The 15516-nt window shown below is 41.8% G+C and overlaps 1 protein-coding gene across 1 annotated transcript; it reads left to right on the top strand.

Moving 5' to 3' along the window:
* Window positions 1–8668: 8668 nt before the first annotated feature.
* Window positions 8669–12532, top strand: LOC114685525 (nucleosome assembly protein 1-like 1). Its single transcript, XM_037203354.1, has 2 exons — window positions 8669–8768; window positions 11915–12532. The coding sequence occupies exons 1-2, from the start codon at window positions 8669–8671 to the stop codon at window positions 12448–12450; spliced, it is 636 nt and encodes a 211-aa protein (XP_037059249.1). The 3' UTR covers window positions 12451–12532.
* Window positions 12533–15516: the final 2984 nt, after the last annotated feature.

Below are 15516 nucleotides of genomic sequence, written 5' to 3' on the forward strand. Positions count from 1 at the left end.
AATTTTTGCAACATGTGTATAATAGAAAATTTAGCAATTTTAGACATACAGGAAGAGGAAACCCAGGAAATTATGGAAAACTTGTTCAATTTCAGATATAACCTACATGCTCCAGCCAGCAGCAGCACAGGCAGTAGCCTCATTATCCACACTGACCCAACAAATCTCTGTGCTGTTATGGAAACAGGGTGATTGACAAAAACACCAAGAACAGCATAAATATAATTTAAGCCACATGGTGAATGTCATGGAAATGAACTTGCAAACTCTCAGGCATTACATAACCCAGAACAGATGTCTAGCCCAGCGTGATGGAAGACACACAGCTACTGGGAAGGGACATGGCGAGATATCACATATGGCACACAAGATAGACCCTTCCTCACAACTTGATCCACTGGCAATAACAGCATAAATAGGGCCATCCAGGCCTTCTAGGTATTCAGCACCAAGAGACTGCTCATTGCTAAAAATTCAGCCTTCAAGAGGAACTGGTGATAGTTTATTCTGACATATCAATCACATAAGCACACAATGATTATAATGCCCGAAGGTGAGTTAGAGGAGAGCCTTTATACATACCTGGACATTACATCACCATCAGTTTACCATATTCTTAAAGACATTACTCCGACCATAGACTGTCACCCCAGGAATGTAACCACTATACTCACAGTTGCTAAAATTCTCTCCTGGAGTAGGACATCTACTCCCTCCTTGCCGTGGCCCGCGCAGCGGGAGCACAAAATCTGGCAAGGGACGCCGAGGTTAAACAGCACTCTAGACACCCAGTTTCAGTTAGTCAGGGAAGCAGCTCTCTTTATTCGTACCAACATGAGCTTATATTCCCCTCCAACAGCAGGAGTCAAGGAATGATTACTCTGTATCTGGAGGCAAGCCAGACACTGTTTTCCAAACAGGAAAAACCACAGGGGAACTGATCCCCAGCACCCTCCGGAACCCAACTGCACATTTTTCACACAAACAACTTAACTGGGACAGGACAAAAAAGGGCATTTAAAATTAAGGCAGCAAATTTACTGCTGCCGACATGTCCTCCCTTTTTATTTTTTTTTAAAAGAAACACATCGGCTAGAACAGCCTGTGGAAGATCAGATAGCCCCTGTCTTAGGTCACCTGTTGCAATCCCCAAACTTACCCGTCATAGGGGGCTGCCCTTATGCCCCCTGCGTTAGGTCGCATGAGGACCACAGGAGTTGCCCATCTCTGGGTACTATCTGTCCAACATTTGTAACCACACTTGTGCAGATTCAGAGGGTGACATGGCCAGAAGGGCTTGCTTGGTTACCTGTCGGTGTCAAGTGAACTGGCGTTGCCATCGGCATAGCAGAAATAACCCAATTCCCATACCGCCTGCACAGATTAATAGGAGGGAAACAGACCCTGTCCATCCAGTGATCCACCCAGCAGCTTTAGACATTAATGACCACCAGGTCTGCTCATTTACAGGAACAACTCTAGTTTCGTTAATCCTTAGTTCAAAAATGTCCCATTCCAAGGCCCTCGCAAATAAGCATTCAATTTTGCAATCTTGGCCGATGCATTAAAAGCTGCATGAGGTGTTATACAAACTTCTGACATTCCATAATGACATAACATATGTTGGAGTATCCACAACATATCTATTTGTTCTTGTAACAGTGCTGCTTGCTGATTAAGCATTAGAATTTCAAAGTGTAATTGTCCATTCAATGTTTGCTGAATGTCCAAGGCACCAGCCACCCTCTCAGATAATGTGTTGAAAATGGCAGCCTGTTGAACAGTCTGAGATAATGCAAGCCCAGCAGCTGCAGCAGCAACAGCAGATGCAGCCATAGCTGCAAGTAATCTTCCTGTCCTCTTCAGTTGCAGCGGAAACTGATCAGAAGGACTCTCCAGAGGCATCACTGCAAATGCGGGTATTCTCACAATCACTGCATGGGACCAGTTTGCACTCCAGCAATTATTGAAGCTAAAATTTAGAACTGAACAGTTTAGTAGTCCCTCCCCTCCCACATCACCATTCCAAACAACAAAAGGGAAGGGAGCACTTGGAGACCCACAGCATGGGACAGGCTGGAACTACCTACAAAGCCTGCCAAAGAAGTATTACTCAGGACTAGGCAATCATGAAAGCTGCCTTTCAGATTCAAGGAGATATCATTGGTATTATTCTTGCCAGCTGTACTATTTTTCTCAAAACAAAGAGCATTTTTTTAACTGCAAAGTAATATTTACAAAATCTTCTTGGAGTTTTACATTGCTGGCAGCAGTACCAATTGTCTAATTAGAAGAAAATACAGCAGGAAAAACAGGGCTATCAATACTCACAGGCAGTAACACAGGTGGATTTCTTACTAAACTCCATAACAGTTCAGCTTCTCCCTGAGGCATCATCTTTGAAAGTTAAAGAAACATGCTCCTGGACCACCTGTCCAGCTTGATTCTAAGTTTCAATGACTGGATATGTTTCATACCACACCCCACCACCACCACCACCCTTTTTTCTTTTTTTTTTTTTTTTTTTTTTTTTTTTTTGCCTATATCTGTCCTCTTGATTCTTTTTCCTCCCCTATCCAATGGGGATTTCTTGGCAGAGGTCGAGACAATAGAGGTGCAGAAGGTGCAATTCCCTTATCTCTTTTTCTAGCTGCTCTTCCTCCTCTACTAAATCTGAGACAGAGGCAAGATCATCGTCTTCTTCCTCATCCATTAAATCTTTCACAAATATCTTTATATGCTCTTTACAGGGGACCTCAACCTCTTCCTTTTCCCCTTTCAAAGATTCAGTCATCTCCGCCTCCTGAGCATGTCCACAAATGTGAGTGTGGTGCTAGACTTAATTCCTGTTCCTTGCTTACTTAACTTAATTCCTGTTCCTCAGTGGCCAACTGAGCTTTTGCAGTATTACCCATGATACATACCCTATCTTACTCTGTTACATCCAATCCTCTCCCTTCCTTTGTGAAGGTGAGCCTCGTTCACTTACCCCTCTTTCCAGGTCCTGGTGGTGACCTCCACTTGCCGCGGCCCACACAGCTGGAGCATGAAATCTGGCTAGGGATGCCGAGGTTAAACAGCACTCTAGACACCCAGTTTCAGTTTGTCAGGGAAGCAGCTCTCTTTATTCGTACCAACATGGGCTTATATTCCCCTCCAACAGCAGGAGTCAAGGAATGGTTACTCTGTATTCGTAGGCAAGCCAGACACTGTTTTCCAAACAGGAAAAACCACAGGGAAACTGATTCCCAGCACCCTCCGGAACCCAACTGCACATTTTTCACACAAACAACTTAACTGGGACAGGACAAAAAAGGGCATTTAAAATTAAGGCAGCAAACTTACTGCTGCCACCACCTCCTCATAAGGACCTAATGACAAAGCAAAGTGTGATCCCACCACATCCTACCCTGGGATGTTTTATGGGCTTCCTTATTGAGCATGAGCGAGGGGTTACTGACAGGAACCTGGGTAACCCCAAAGCAGCCACACTGGATAGTCTTCACCTAGAATGAATGGCAGGTTTCCCGTAGCTTCATAGATTGAAGCCACTCTTCCTGGTCTTTCCACCTATGTATTTTTGTCTCTCTCATAGATCTGACGGCTCATGCAATTACAGCAAATTTTCATATAGATCACTGGGAGAATTAGCTGGAACCTGAGGTGATGATCCCCTGGCCCTTCCCACCCTCCTCTTCTATGAGGGAATATCAATAGTCAACATGCAACTGGTAAATGTAAAGAATTCATCTGCAGTCACCAAGCATGCAGATGCTACACAGAGTGTATACTCCCCTGCATTGGCGAGTGGCATTGAAGGAATACACACAAAATGAACAGTCTCACAGCTGATGGAGAAAGTCCTCAAAGTACACACATCATGTGCCGATTCATAGTCTTACTGGACCCCTCTGACCTGGATTAAAACTGACGAGGGTAACTTGATGACACGATTTGGTCACATCCATTGTTCTTATTGTTAGCAATTGGGTTTGGGTTCTAATGCATCATGAGCCTGTGTGTTGCATGTAAGCAAGAAAAGAAGAATGTATGATTCCTTTTCTTGCAAAGCCAGTGGACTCTTGCTCTCAGATTCAGAGGGTGGAATGCTGAGCTCAGGCTGTGCCCTGCCTCCTTTACTCCACATCATGTAAAACAGCAATTTTTCAGGATGCACCTTGCCCAGAGAAACTACATTTTGACAAGCAGCTTTTGACTCAGTTTTGATTGCGAACATAGAAATGGGATGAGTCTGCTGCACCTTGGTGGGCACATGAACAACAATGCCTGTCTGGCACTACCTATGAGGCACAGGCTGAGAAGTAACTTATACTAAAGGTGGCAATGGTGCCACTCTGTCAAAGTAAACTAGGGCTATAGGACAGAATGGACCTACTAATGTATGAAGAAAACCAGGGCCAAGAATACAAGGATCATACCAGAAAAAAAGGGTACCTGCAACACTCTGGCCTGGGCTCCCTAAAGAGGGGGACACCTAACACTGGGAGAGTGATGGTAACAGTCCACTGACCTGTCACCTGACCACCTAGTGGTCATCAACAGACAATCAGGCAGAGACTTCTGACTGTGTGGGGGCTTTGCCTCATCTCATTCTCTACTGTTGGCGTGGCCTACTTGAATCACCATCCAACTGGACCTACTGTCCTTTCATCTGCCCCCTGGCCCTTCACCCCTACAGCCTCCACAGTCCCCCACTTCGCTTCTGCAACTCAACTTTACCCTGAGACTCAGCTCAAACTCGTGACCCAAAAGCGTGACTCTTAGGCAGCATTCCAGTGTGTTTGTTATCTTATTCCAACAGAGACTCTTTCTACGTCCCTATCAGTTCTTGACTCTGCTTCAAACAGTTTTGAAATTTCCTGAATTCTGCCACAGCCTCTTTATGTAGATATATTCACTGTGCAATGTGTGAGCTGAGAGCTAATAGTAACAATTAAAAGTGGACTGAAAGAACCTGGGTTTGAGCTGGCTTCCAAGGAAATCAGAACTACTTCACAGATGAAACCATTGTGCCTTGTAAATAAATCATTACTCAATAAACTGTGTTGTGGAAAGACACAAGTATGTTTGTTTATGTTTTTGATATAGCTTTCTCAGGACTGGTAGACCAAACCCAGAACTTTGCCAGGATGTAACACAAATGGCCTCTAGACCAGTTCTCAATAGAGCCCTGTTCACCTCTGGAACTGCATGAGCCAGGTTTTCACTGCCCACATTTTCCTCAGCATTCTCATCCCCAGGCTCCTACTAGAGTGATCTTTTAAGCTCTGCCTACAGGAATCTGGAGCTCTTCTCATCTGCCACTCCAAACTCTTGCACATGCCTCCTACAGAGCAGCTCCAAAGGCCTATGAACCACATGATCAGGTTTATCACAGCATCAGCTCCACTTCTTGGTACCAACTCTACATTAGCTACTTTTCTCACTGCTATGACAAAAAAAAAAAAAAAAAAAAAAACTAACAAAAGCAGCTTAAAAGAGAAAAGCAGTACTTTGGCTCATAGTGTTTAAGGGATGTATTATGGCAACATGGCTAGGAAAGCTTGGCAACAGGAGCACGAGGCAGCTGGTCACATGGCATGCACAGCCAGGAAGCAGAGAAAGCTGGGTGGGAGTGCTAAACTCACTTCCCCCTTTTTATTTATTTAATTTTTTTTTTTTTGGTTTTTTGAATTTGTTGTTGCTGCTGCTGTTGTTGTTGTTGTTGTTTTGTTGTGTTTGTTTGTTTTTTCAAGATAGGGTTTCTCTGTGTAGCTTTGTGCCTTTCCTGGAACTCGCTTTGGAGACCAGGCTGGCCTCGAACTCACAGAGATCCGCCTGCCTCTGCCTCCCGAGTGCTGGGATTAAAGGCGTGCACCACCACCGGCCCCCCTTTTTATTTAATTCAAAACTACAGCTTATGGGACAGTGCTGTCCACACTGAGGTGAGTCTTGCCCCCTCAGTTAAATCTTTTAGGAACTAGCCTCACAGAAATACCCAGAGCAGTGTTTTCATGGTGGTTCTAAATCCTGTCAAGGTAAGAATTCAAGATTAACCATCACTCTACCAAATCACGTGCTGAATGGACAAACACAGAGTGTGTATACCCATACAATGAAGTATTATCTACTCATGAAAAGAACACTCTACATCATAGATGAACCTTTAAAAACATGATGCTAAATGAAAAGGGTCAATCACAAATGACCATGTGATGAATGACCCCATTCATCTGAAATAATTCAGAATAAGAAAATCCATGGGCAGAAAATAGATGAATGGTTTTACAGCATTGGAAGAATATTTTATTTTCAGCTATCTTGTTATGGTTGGAAACTGAAGTCACAAATCATCTTTGTTTCTCTTATGTTATTATACTAGAGATGTAGCTCAGTAGGTAATGTGCTTTCCCAGCATGCACAGAGTCCTGGATTTAATTCTCAACATCACATAAACTAGGCAGGAGGACACACTTGTAATCCCAGTTCTTGGGAAGTGAAAGTAGGAGGATCAGAAGTTCAAGGTCATCCCCAGCTACATAGAGAGTTCAAGGCCAGCTTGGGATACATGATAACTTTTCTGAAAAAATATTCAAGGACTGGAGATATGACTCTGAGGTTAGCATTTGCTGCTCTTGCAGAAGACTTAAGTTCAATTTTCAGCACTCACATGGTAGTTCACAATCATCTGTAATTCAAGTTCCAGGGAATCCTATAACCTCTTCTGAACTCCTGAGGTATCAGGCATGCACAGGGTATACAGATGAACATACATAAAGTGAAAAAATAAATTAAAAAATTTGAACAGCTGGGTCACACACCTTTAATCCCAATACTAAGAATAGATCTCTATGACTGGTCTGCATGGTTTGAGTTCCAGGACATCCAAGACTACATAGTGAGATCTTGTCAAAAAAAAATTTTTTTAATTGAGCAAGCATACATAAAAATTAAGAAAACTTTATCATTAACATTTGTATTCCCACTACACAAATTTTATAATTCACATTTTACTCTAATTTGTTCATCAGCCATAGAAAGTTTTCTTACATTCCTTCCAAATCAAGCCTCTCTTCCAGTCTACCCAGAGGCAACCACTGCCCTGAATTTTCTTCCCATTCTGGAAGAACTTTGTCTGACTAAAAGCATACAATATATTTTTTGTGATATCTTGCACATAAAATAATGTCTTCAAGATTTAATTTTTATTTCAGAATTTTTATATATAACCTATATATTGCATAACATATATGTTATATGTAACATACATTAAAAAATATAATGACTATTTATTCCTTATCAATAAGTCAGTCCTTTCTTTTGATAAATAAAATTCCAAAGCATGATATTACAAGGCTGTTATCCATTATCCTATTAGTGGATATTTCAGATATTTCCAACTTTGTTATATTATTATTTTTTTCACAAACAATTTTATAGGCACATTTTTATATATCTTGCAGAAACACCTAGTGTGCTAGCTAGCTATCTTAAATTGTCAACTTGATGCAATCTAGAATCACTTGGGAAAAGAGTGTTAATGGCTGTTTTGTGTTGGCCTGTGGGCATATCTATGGGGAATTGTCTTGATTACACTAATTAATGTGGGAAGACATAGCCCACTGTGGGCAGCACCATTCCCTATGCAGGATATCCTGAAATGTATAAGAGTGGAAAAATTGGGCTGAACACAAGCAAGCAAGCATGTATGCATTCATTTCTCTCTGCTCTTGGTGATGGATATAATATGAAAAGTTGTTCAGTTCCTGCCTTAACATCCTGGAATTTTCAGCTAAAGTAAAGCTGCTTTTTGTTAAGGCCTTTTACCACTACAACAGAAATGAAACAAGACACCCAGTTAGGGTTTCTGTTGCTGTGAAAAGACACCATGACCATGGCAACTCTTATAAAGGAAAACATTTAATTGAGGTGGCAGCTTACAGTTTCAGAGGTTCAGTCCATTATCATCATGGCAGCAAGCATGGCAACTGGGAGTATGGCAGCATGCAGGCAGACATGGTGCTGGAGAAGGTGCTTAGAATTCTTGCATCTTGACTCACAGGCAACAGCTTGAGCATATATGAGACCTAAAGTCCACCTGCTGTGGATATGGCACTGTATAAATAAAATGCTGATTGGCCAGTAACCAGGCAGGAAGTATAGGTGGAACAAGCAGAAGAGAATTCTGGGAAGTGGAAGACTGAGGCAGAGAGACACTGCCAGCCTCCACCATGACAAGGAAGATGTAAGGTACCAGTAAACCACGAGCCACGTGGCAAAGTATAGATTAATAGAAATGGGTTAATTTAAGATAGAAGAAGTAGATAACACAAAGCCATGGCCATACAGTTTGTAAGCAATATAAGTCTCTGTGTGTTTACTTGGGTGGGTCTGAGAGGTTGTGGGACTGGCAGGTGAGAGAGATTTGTCCTGACTGTGAGCCAGGCAGGACCAGAAAAACTACAGCTACACCCACCTCTACAGTGGCACACTTCCTCCAACAAGACCACATCTACTCCAACAAGGCCAAACCTCCTAATCAGTGCCACTTTCTTCAGGGGCCATTTTCTTTCAAGCCACCACACCCAGAAAAGGAATTAGTGAGTCACAAGTTTCTATCCTTGCTGGAAAGGGAGACAGATGCAACAGGACCAGTTTTGGGATACTGATGACATTCTACTTCTTCAAAGGTGTGTTGTCGGTGGCACCTGAGCTTCAGGAGTTTGGCCGACTAGAATGCAAGGCACTGATGAATGAATCTCAGATAGGTAAGACCCAAGGGCTTTGGCTCCAGAATGTCTCTTGCTGTGCCTTTACATGTTTGCCACTGCCGTTTTTCTCTGGTATCTGGCATGGAGTGAATGGATTATCTCATGGACTGTGATTATCTCATGGAAACATCCCATTCTACTGGACATTTTTACTTGTGAATCATTTTTTTTGTTGTTGTTGTTTTTTCGAGACAGGGTTTCTCTGTGTAGCTTTGCGCCTTTCCTGGGACTCACTTGGTAGCCCAGGCTGGCCTCGAACTCCGCCTGGCTCTGCCTCCCGAGTGCTGGGATTAACGGCGTGTGCCACCACCGCCCGGCTACCTGTGGATCATTGTGAAGATGATTTCCTCTTAAGCTATAGGGTTTATTTGAAGCAATGATTTTATATGATAATAGTGTTCGTTTAAATAGAATTTTGATGACTAAGAGTTTTAAACAAATGCAGTAAGGGATTATGATAAAGTTTAGTTTAGTGGGAAAACTAATATTGGTAAAGATAGGATATAGTGTTGTCTCTGCTTCAGAGCATGGAAAATAGGATCAAGGAAGTGTCATGCAGCTAGGACTTACGAGTTTCTCTTGAGGAGTCATATAGACTGTGGCTTAGGTTAATGATTAAGGAAAACAGCTGAGTCCCGGGAGTTATCTCAAGTTCTTTTTGATATTGGAAAATGTGTTCACAGGTTTCAGTGTCCATCATAGTTAAAACAAAGCTTTAAACAATTGATTTTATGTAATTAGAAAACAAAGAATTGGACAGGGCTCTAAAATATGAAAAGTGAAACTAGTAACCTGATTTACTGGCAATTATAAAAACTATTGCTTGTGTAAATGGTTGTGGCTGAAAGACTCCTGATCTATGGGAAGTCTAAATGATAAGTGTTTACTGTATGTGGGTTCTTGGGGACAATTTGTTTGTCACCTGTAATACATAAAATGTTTAATCATGTAAGGGAAATGAGAAACATGTTGTTTTTTTTACTTGTATTCATTGTAATCATCCACTTAAAAACTAGAATATAACCACATTGTAATTTTTATAATGCTTGAAAGATTTGGCTGGAGTATATAAGCTGTAAGGCAAAAAATAAAAAAAGTGAGAAGAAAGATATCAGAAAATAGTGAGAATGAAGTTATCAAGAAGCATCAGGGTAAAAGAACAGAACAGGAAAAGAATAGAGTAAGACAAGCAACAGAAAAAATAATAAAATGAAGAACTAAGCTTTGGCCCTCAGAAAAGTCCTCAGTGTCTGTGTGTCCAATAATTTGTGTACTCTGCACAAATTTTTTTGCGTCCCCTTCAGTTTCTCTGACCTGTTGAAGGCTTGCTATTCATCAGCACCCTAGGTGAGATCCTGACATGTTGGAATGTGTGTGTGTGTGTGTGTGTGTGTGTGTGTGTGTGTGTGTGTGTGTGTGTGTTTCCCTTTTTGCCAGCCTCAGAGAATTAAGTTTTACTCCCTCAGATAGAAAAGTCAATTGTGTGATTAGTTCACCGACTCCATGGCTCCCCTTCGATTCCTGAGCTGCTGAAGGCTGGTCCCTCCAGCAGCTCTTCCTGGCACTCCATTAAGCTGTCCAACTATGACCCATGTCTACTTCTCAATGATTGTTGAATCGGTAAACACTTGGAGCAACTGACACAAGTGAGAAATCAATCCATGTAAGCTATTTGGGATGAGGAATACATACAAGACCCCGATTGGCACATACATAATGTCAGGCATCATTATACGCAGACTACATGTTGTACAAGTCATTCATTCAAACTGGATGTAGGGAATGGAATTCTATCATCCAGCTCTAGAGGCTAAGACTGAAAATTCTCAAACTGGTAGATAGCCTGGGCTGCATGGTGGCACACTCCTTTAATCTCAGAATTCACGAGGCAGAGGCAGACAGCTCTCTGTGAGTTCAAGGCCACCTGTTATTGCATCACCTCTTACATCCTTGTGTCAGATGGAAGATTGGCCAGCTGACCCAACTGCTGGTGTAAAATTGAGAACAGTAAAGCAGATGGGAAGCCACATGGATAAAGTACTTCTTTCTCAAATCTGCAGGTAGGGAAGGGCATCATGCCAGTGAGGGAGATAGGATGGGCAAAGGCAAGAAAGCTTTGAATATTCAATACACAAGATACTTGTCCACTTTGCAATGAACTTTCTCCTGTTGTGTGTGCGTGTGAAAAGTCATGTGCACATGCATATGCACATGAGGGTGGGATACAGGAATACCTGTGTGTAACACATGTGTGGAGGTCAGAGGACAACCTCAGGTGTTGGTTCTAAGGTACCTTCCACCTTTTTTTTTTTTTTAAGATGGAGCCTCTTATTGGTTTGGAACTTTGCAGTGAGAGCTTTAGGAATCTACCTGTCTCTACCTGTAACAGATGGACCTGGGATCTCAAGAGAGTGACCACACAATCCAAAGGATTTCTGCAAGGCAAAAAGTTTTACTTCTGCAGAAGGGTGTCAAATCAAACAATTATGCACATACAGTGTGGTGTACGGGTGTTATCGCTAATGCAAAAGGGTTCTGTGCCTCACTCTGAGTGATCTGACTCAGCCTCATATTCATACACTATCAGTTTCTAAAGAGACATGAAACTTGAGCACATATTGTGATTTCAAAAAATGCTGACCCTGCAGGAATCTGAATTTCTGACAAGTGGCTTCTTTAAAGTTTTAATGGAGTTTTGGGCAGTGATGATGATGATGATGACGACAACAATGACAAAAACAATAATGTTTACATTTTCCACACATCTCATCCTCACTGGAATTACAGGATTATAGGACCTTGGTACTGAGCTGGTTTTTTTTTTGTGGGTGCTGAGGACCTGAACTCACTCAGGGCTTCCTCCATTCTCTACAGGCAAGAAATTGAGCAACATCCCCTGATCTGACTTTCCTCTTTTTATATATTTTTATTTTTTATTTGTGTTAATATGTGTGTGTGTGCATGTGTGCCTATGTGTGGTTATGTGCACTTGAGTGGAATGCCCGAGGAACCCAAAAGAGAGAGCCAGATCCTCTGGAACTGTAATTACATGCAACTCTGAGCTGCCTAACATGCTGTTGGGAACTGAACTTGGGTTCTCTGAAAGAGTACAAGCTCTCTTAATCATCAAGTCATCACTTCAGACCCTTGTTTTGTTTTGTCTGTTAAAAACTGTTATTTTGAAGTGTTAACAAAGACTTACAGGATGAGGTCAGAACCAGATGATTCTGATCCCTTTTCTTTTGATGGACCAGAAATTATGGGTTGTGCAGGGTGCCAGATAGATTGGAAAAAAGGAAAGAATGTTACTTTGAAAACCATTAAAAAGAAGCAGAAACATAAGGGACGTGGGACTGTCCGTACTGTGACTAAAACAGTTTCCAATGACTCTTTCTTTAATTTTTTTACCCCTCCTGAAGTCCCTGAGAATGGAGATCTGGATGATGATGCCGAAGCTATCCTGGCTGCAGACTTTGAAATTGGTCACTTTTTACGGGAGCGGATAATCCCAAGATCAGTGTTATACTTTACTGGCGAGGCTATTGAGGATGACGATGATGATTATGATGAAGAAGGTGAAGAAGCTGATGAGGAAGGGGAAGAAGAAGGAGATGAGGAAAACGACCCGGACTATGACCCAAAGAAGGATCAGAACCCAGCAGAGTGCAAGCAGCAGTGAAGCAGGAAGTCTGGCCCCGAGGACGGCCTACCCTGTAATAGCCTAAACCAGACTGTCTCTTACTTACAGCCTTATGTTTTGTACTTTCTTGGTAGACTCAGTAAGTTTTTAAAGGAAAGGAAGTGGATATTTTAAAGACTAATTTGTTCTAACTAGAGTTCTATCAGATATGTTGAATGCATAAATCCTTGCTAATGCATGTCCGTTTATTGCTGCAGCTTGGTTCTTCTGGAATATTTTCACCATATTGGAATACAGTTATGAGAGTCAGCTGTTGAGCACATTGTTTGGTGTAGCTGTTTGTTTCCTAAAGAACCAAAGTTGTTTCCAGCTGATAGAACAGGTTGGAATCGGCCTGCATTCGCTCCTCCTTCTGTTACGTTGTTAGGGGATGATGCAGATTGGAGAAAAGGAAATTGTGGTTAAGAATTTCCAGTTAAATGCCTTTAATCCCAGCACTGGGGAGGCAGAGGCATGTGGATCTCTGTGAATTCGAGGGCAACCTGTTCTATAAGATGAGTTCCAGAACAGCCAGGACTGTTAAACAGAGAAACCTTGTCTTGGAAAAAAAATAGATAATAGATAGATAGATAGATAGATAGATAGATAGATAGATAGATAGATAGATAATATCATCCAAATATTTACCCCAAACTCGTATACCAAAATATCCAATGCCTGTCATTTTCTTGGACATTAACTTCTCTGAGTCATATGGTACTTATTATTATTAAATTTTATATTATAGTTTTGACAAACTCAAAAAAAAAAGAATTTCCAGTTAAGATCAAACCTACTAACAAGATTATTAAGGAGTTTTATATTTTAGATGATATAATTATAACAGAAGTCAACTCATGGTTATTAGTTATAGCAAGGTGAACAAACCCTAGGTTTTTTTTTTTGTTTTCTCAGAAGTTAATCTGATAGTATTTAAATGTACTTTGAAAATTAACCTCCATTAATTAAGTATCTTTTCTTTGTGGTAGGGTCTACCCTTCTGCTTTCCTGGAAAGGATGGATTTACATCATTTGAACCTATTTTGAATTTTCTTGTTTGTTTGTTTGTTTGCCTAATTTTGTTTTTATAGCCTAAAATAAAAATGTTATACAGTCTTAAAAAAAACTGTTATTTCATATTTTGTGCATGTGTGAAAATGTACTTATAAGTGCAGGTTTCATGGAGGCCAGAAGAGAACATAAGATACCCTGGAGCTGGAGTTACAGGCAGTTGTGAGCTGCCCAACCCGGGAGCTAGGAATTGAATTCAGGTCTGCTGCAAGGCCAGAACTCATTCTTAACCACTGAGGCATCTCTCTAGCCTTTGTTGATTCTTCCAACAAATATTTGAGTGTCTACTCTATGTCAAGAACTGTCCTAGGCCATGAGGATATGTGAGTAAACAATATATTCTAGACACACTGAGTCTTAATCTGTTGTCCCTTGCTGTGAAAGAACACCTAAGACTGGGTAGCTTACAAAGGAAAAAAGCTTATCTTGTAACAAGTTTTTGGAACTTAGAAACCCAAAATCTGTGGGCACATCTGGCAAGGGCCTTGTGTCACCTGAAACCATGTTAGAAATCAGAAGAAGAAACAGGAGAAGAGGAGCCATAGTTTATAATTGCCTACTGCCAGGGTAACCATTGCAGTCCCTCAAGAGCAGGACAGACTCACATGAGAAAGCCATGTGTCCATCCATGACACCTCTACCGCCATGTCACCACCTCCCAACACTCCCACACTGGGGGGCCAGGACCCCACATGAGCTTTGGTTGAGACAAATCATAGTCAAATGCAACAAGTTGTTTACTCCACACACTTAGAGGTCCAGGCTGTGCCAAGGTTTACTCTTTGCCACACATGGTTCCTCATCCTTCATTCACTGTCTCACACAGCCTCGTGCAAAGCTATGAAAAGGTCACTGTGACTATTCTCATTCTGTAGATATATATAAAAATTTTTTTAAAAAAACAGAGGCAAGAAGAGGTTTTAGGTTAAATCCATCAATATTTGCACAGCTAAACAGATCAGGTATCTGAGTCCAGGCAAGCTAACTCAAGACAACAAAATGCCATTACACTGTGATAGAGTTCTAGGTTATGCTTTGTAGACTTCTGTTTTGTCCTCCAGGCACACAGTTAAGAGCACTTACTGCTCATGCAAAGGATCTGAGTTTGATTCCCATCTCTCACAATGGACAGCTCACAACTGCCTGTAACTCTAGCTCCAGGAGATACTGCACCCTCTGCTGGCCTCCATGAGTACTACATTCACATAATACACACACACACATATACATATAATTGAAATGAAAATCTTTCTTTAAAAAATTTTCACTGGTCAGTATTGCCACCAAAGGTCACACTGATTCCCAGGAGCTTGGCCTCCACCTGTGGCCTTCTTGGTGCCCAATGGTTATGCTGCTACCTGGTCCATACAGACTTGAGTAAAAGCCACCTGAAGCTAAAGCAAGAAATCCAGAGTCTGCTTAAAGGGCAAAGGGATTTATTAAGAAAGGAAAACTCAGCCGGGTGGTGGTGGCGCGCGCCTTTAATCCCAGCACTCGGGAGGCAGAGCCAGGCAGATCTCTGTGAGTTCGAGGCCAGCCTGGGCTGCCAAGTGAGCTCCAGGAGAGGCGCAAAGCTACACAGAGAAACCCTGTCTCGAAAAACCAAAAAAAAGAAAGAAAGAAAGAAAGAAAGAAAGAAAGAAAGAAAGAAAGAAAGAAAGAAAGAAAGAAAGAAAGAAAGAAAGAAAGAAAGAAAGAAAGAAAGAAAAAAAGAAAGGAAAACTCACAAGAGAGAACAGAGGAATTGTCTCAGGGTCCTGGAAAAGTAAGGCATGGTCCCACGATGTTCTTCTGCCTCAGACAGTCCCACATCCAAGTCCCACAAGGGAGTGAAGAGAGCTGTTTACGTGCTTCTCGGGTCTTAAGGGTAGCCTGAGCCACGCCCCAGGAGCAGGTTCTTCAGTGTTATAGATAGGTGGGACAGTTTCCTGCTACATCTCTAGGGGCAGTGCTTCAAGGTCATAGACAGAGCAGCTATCCACTACACAGGGCCAG

The sequence above is a fragment of the Peromyscus leucopus genome, chromosome 2 (genome assembly GCF_004664715.2).
Source record: "Peromyscus leucopus breed LL Stock chromosome 2, UCI_PerLeu_2.1, whole genome shotgun sequence".
NCBI classification, from domain to species: Eukaryota; Metazoa; Chordata; class Mammalia; order Rodentia; family Cricetidae; genus Peromyscus; species Peromyscus leucopus.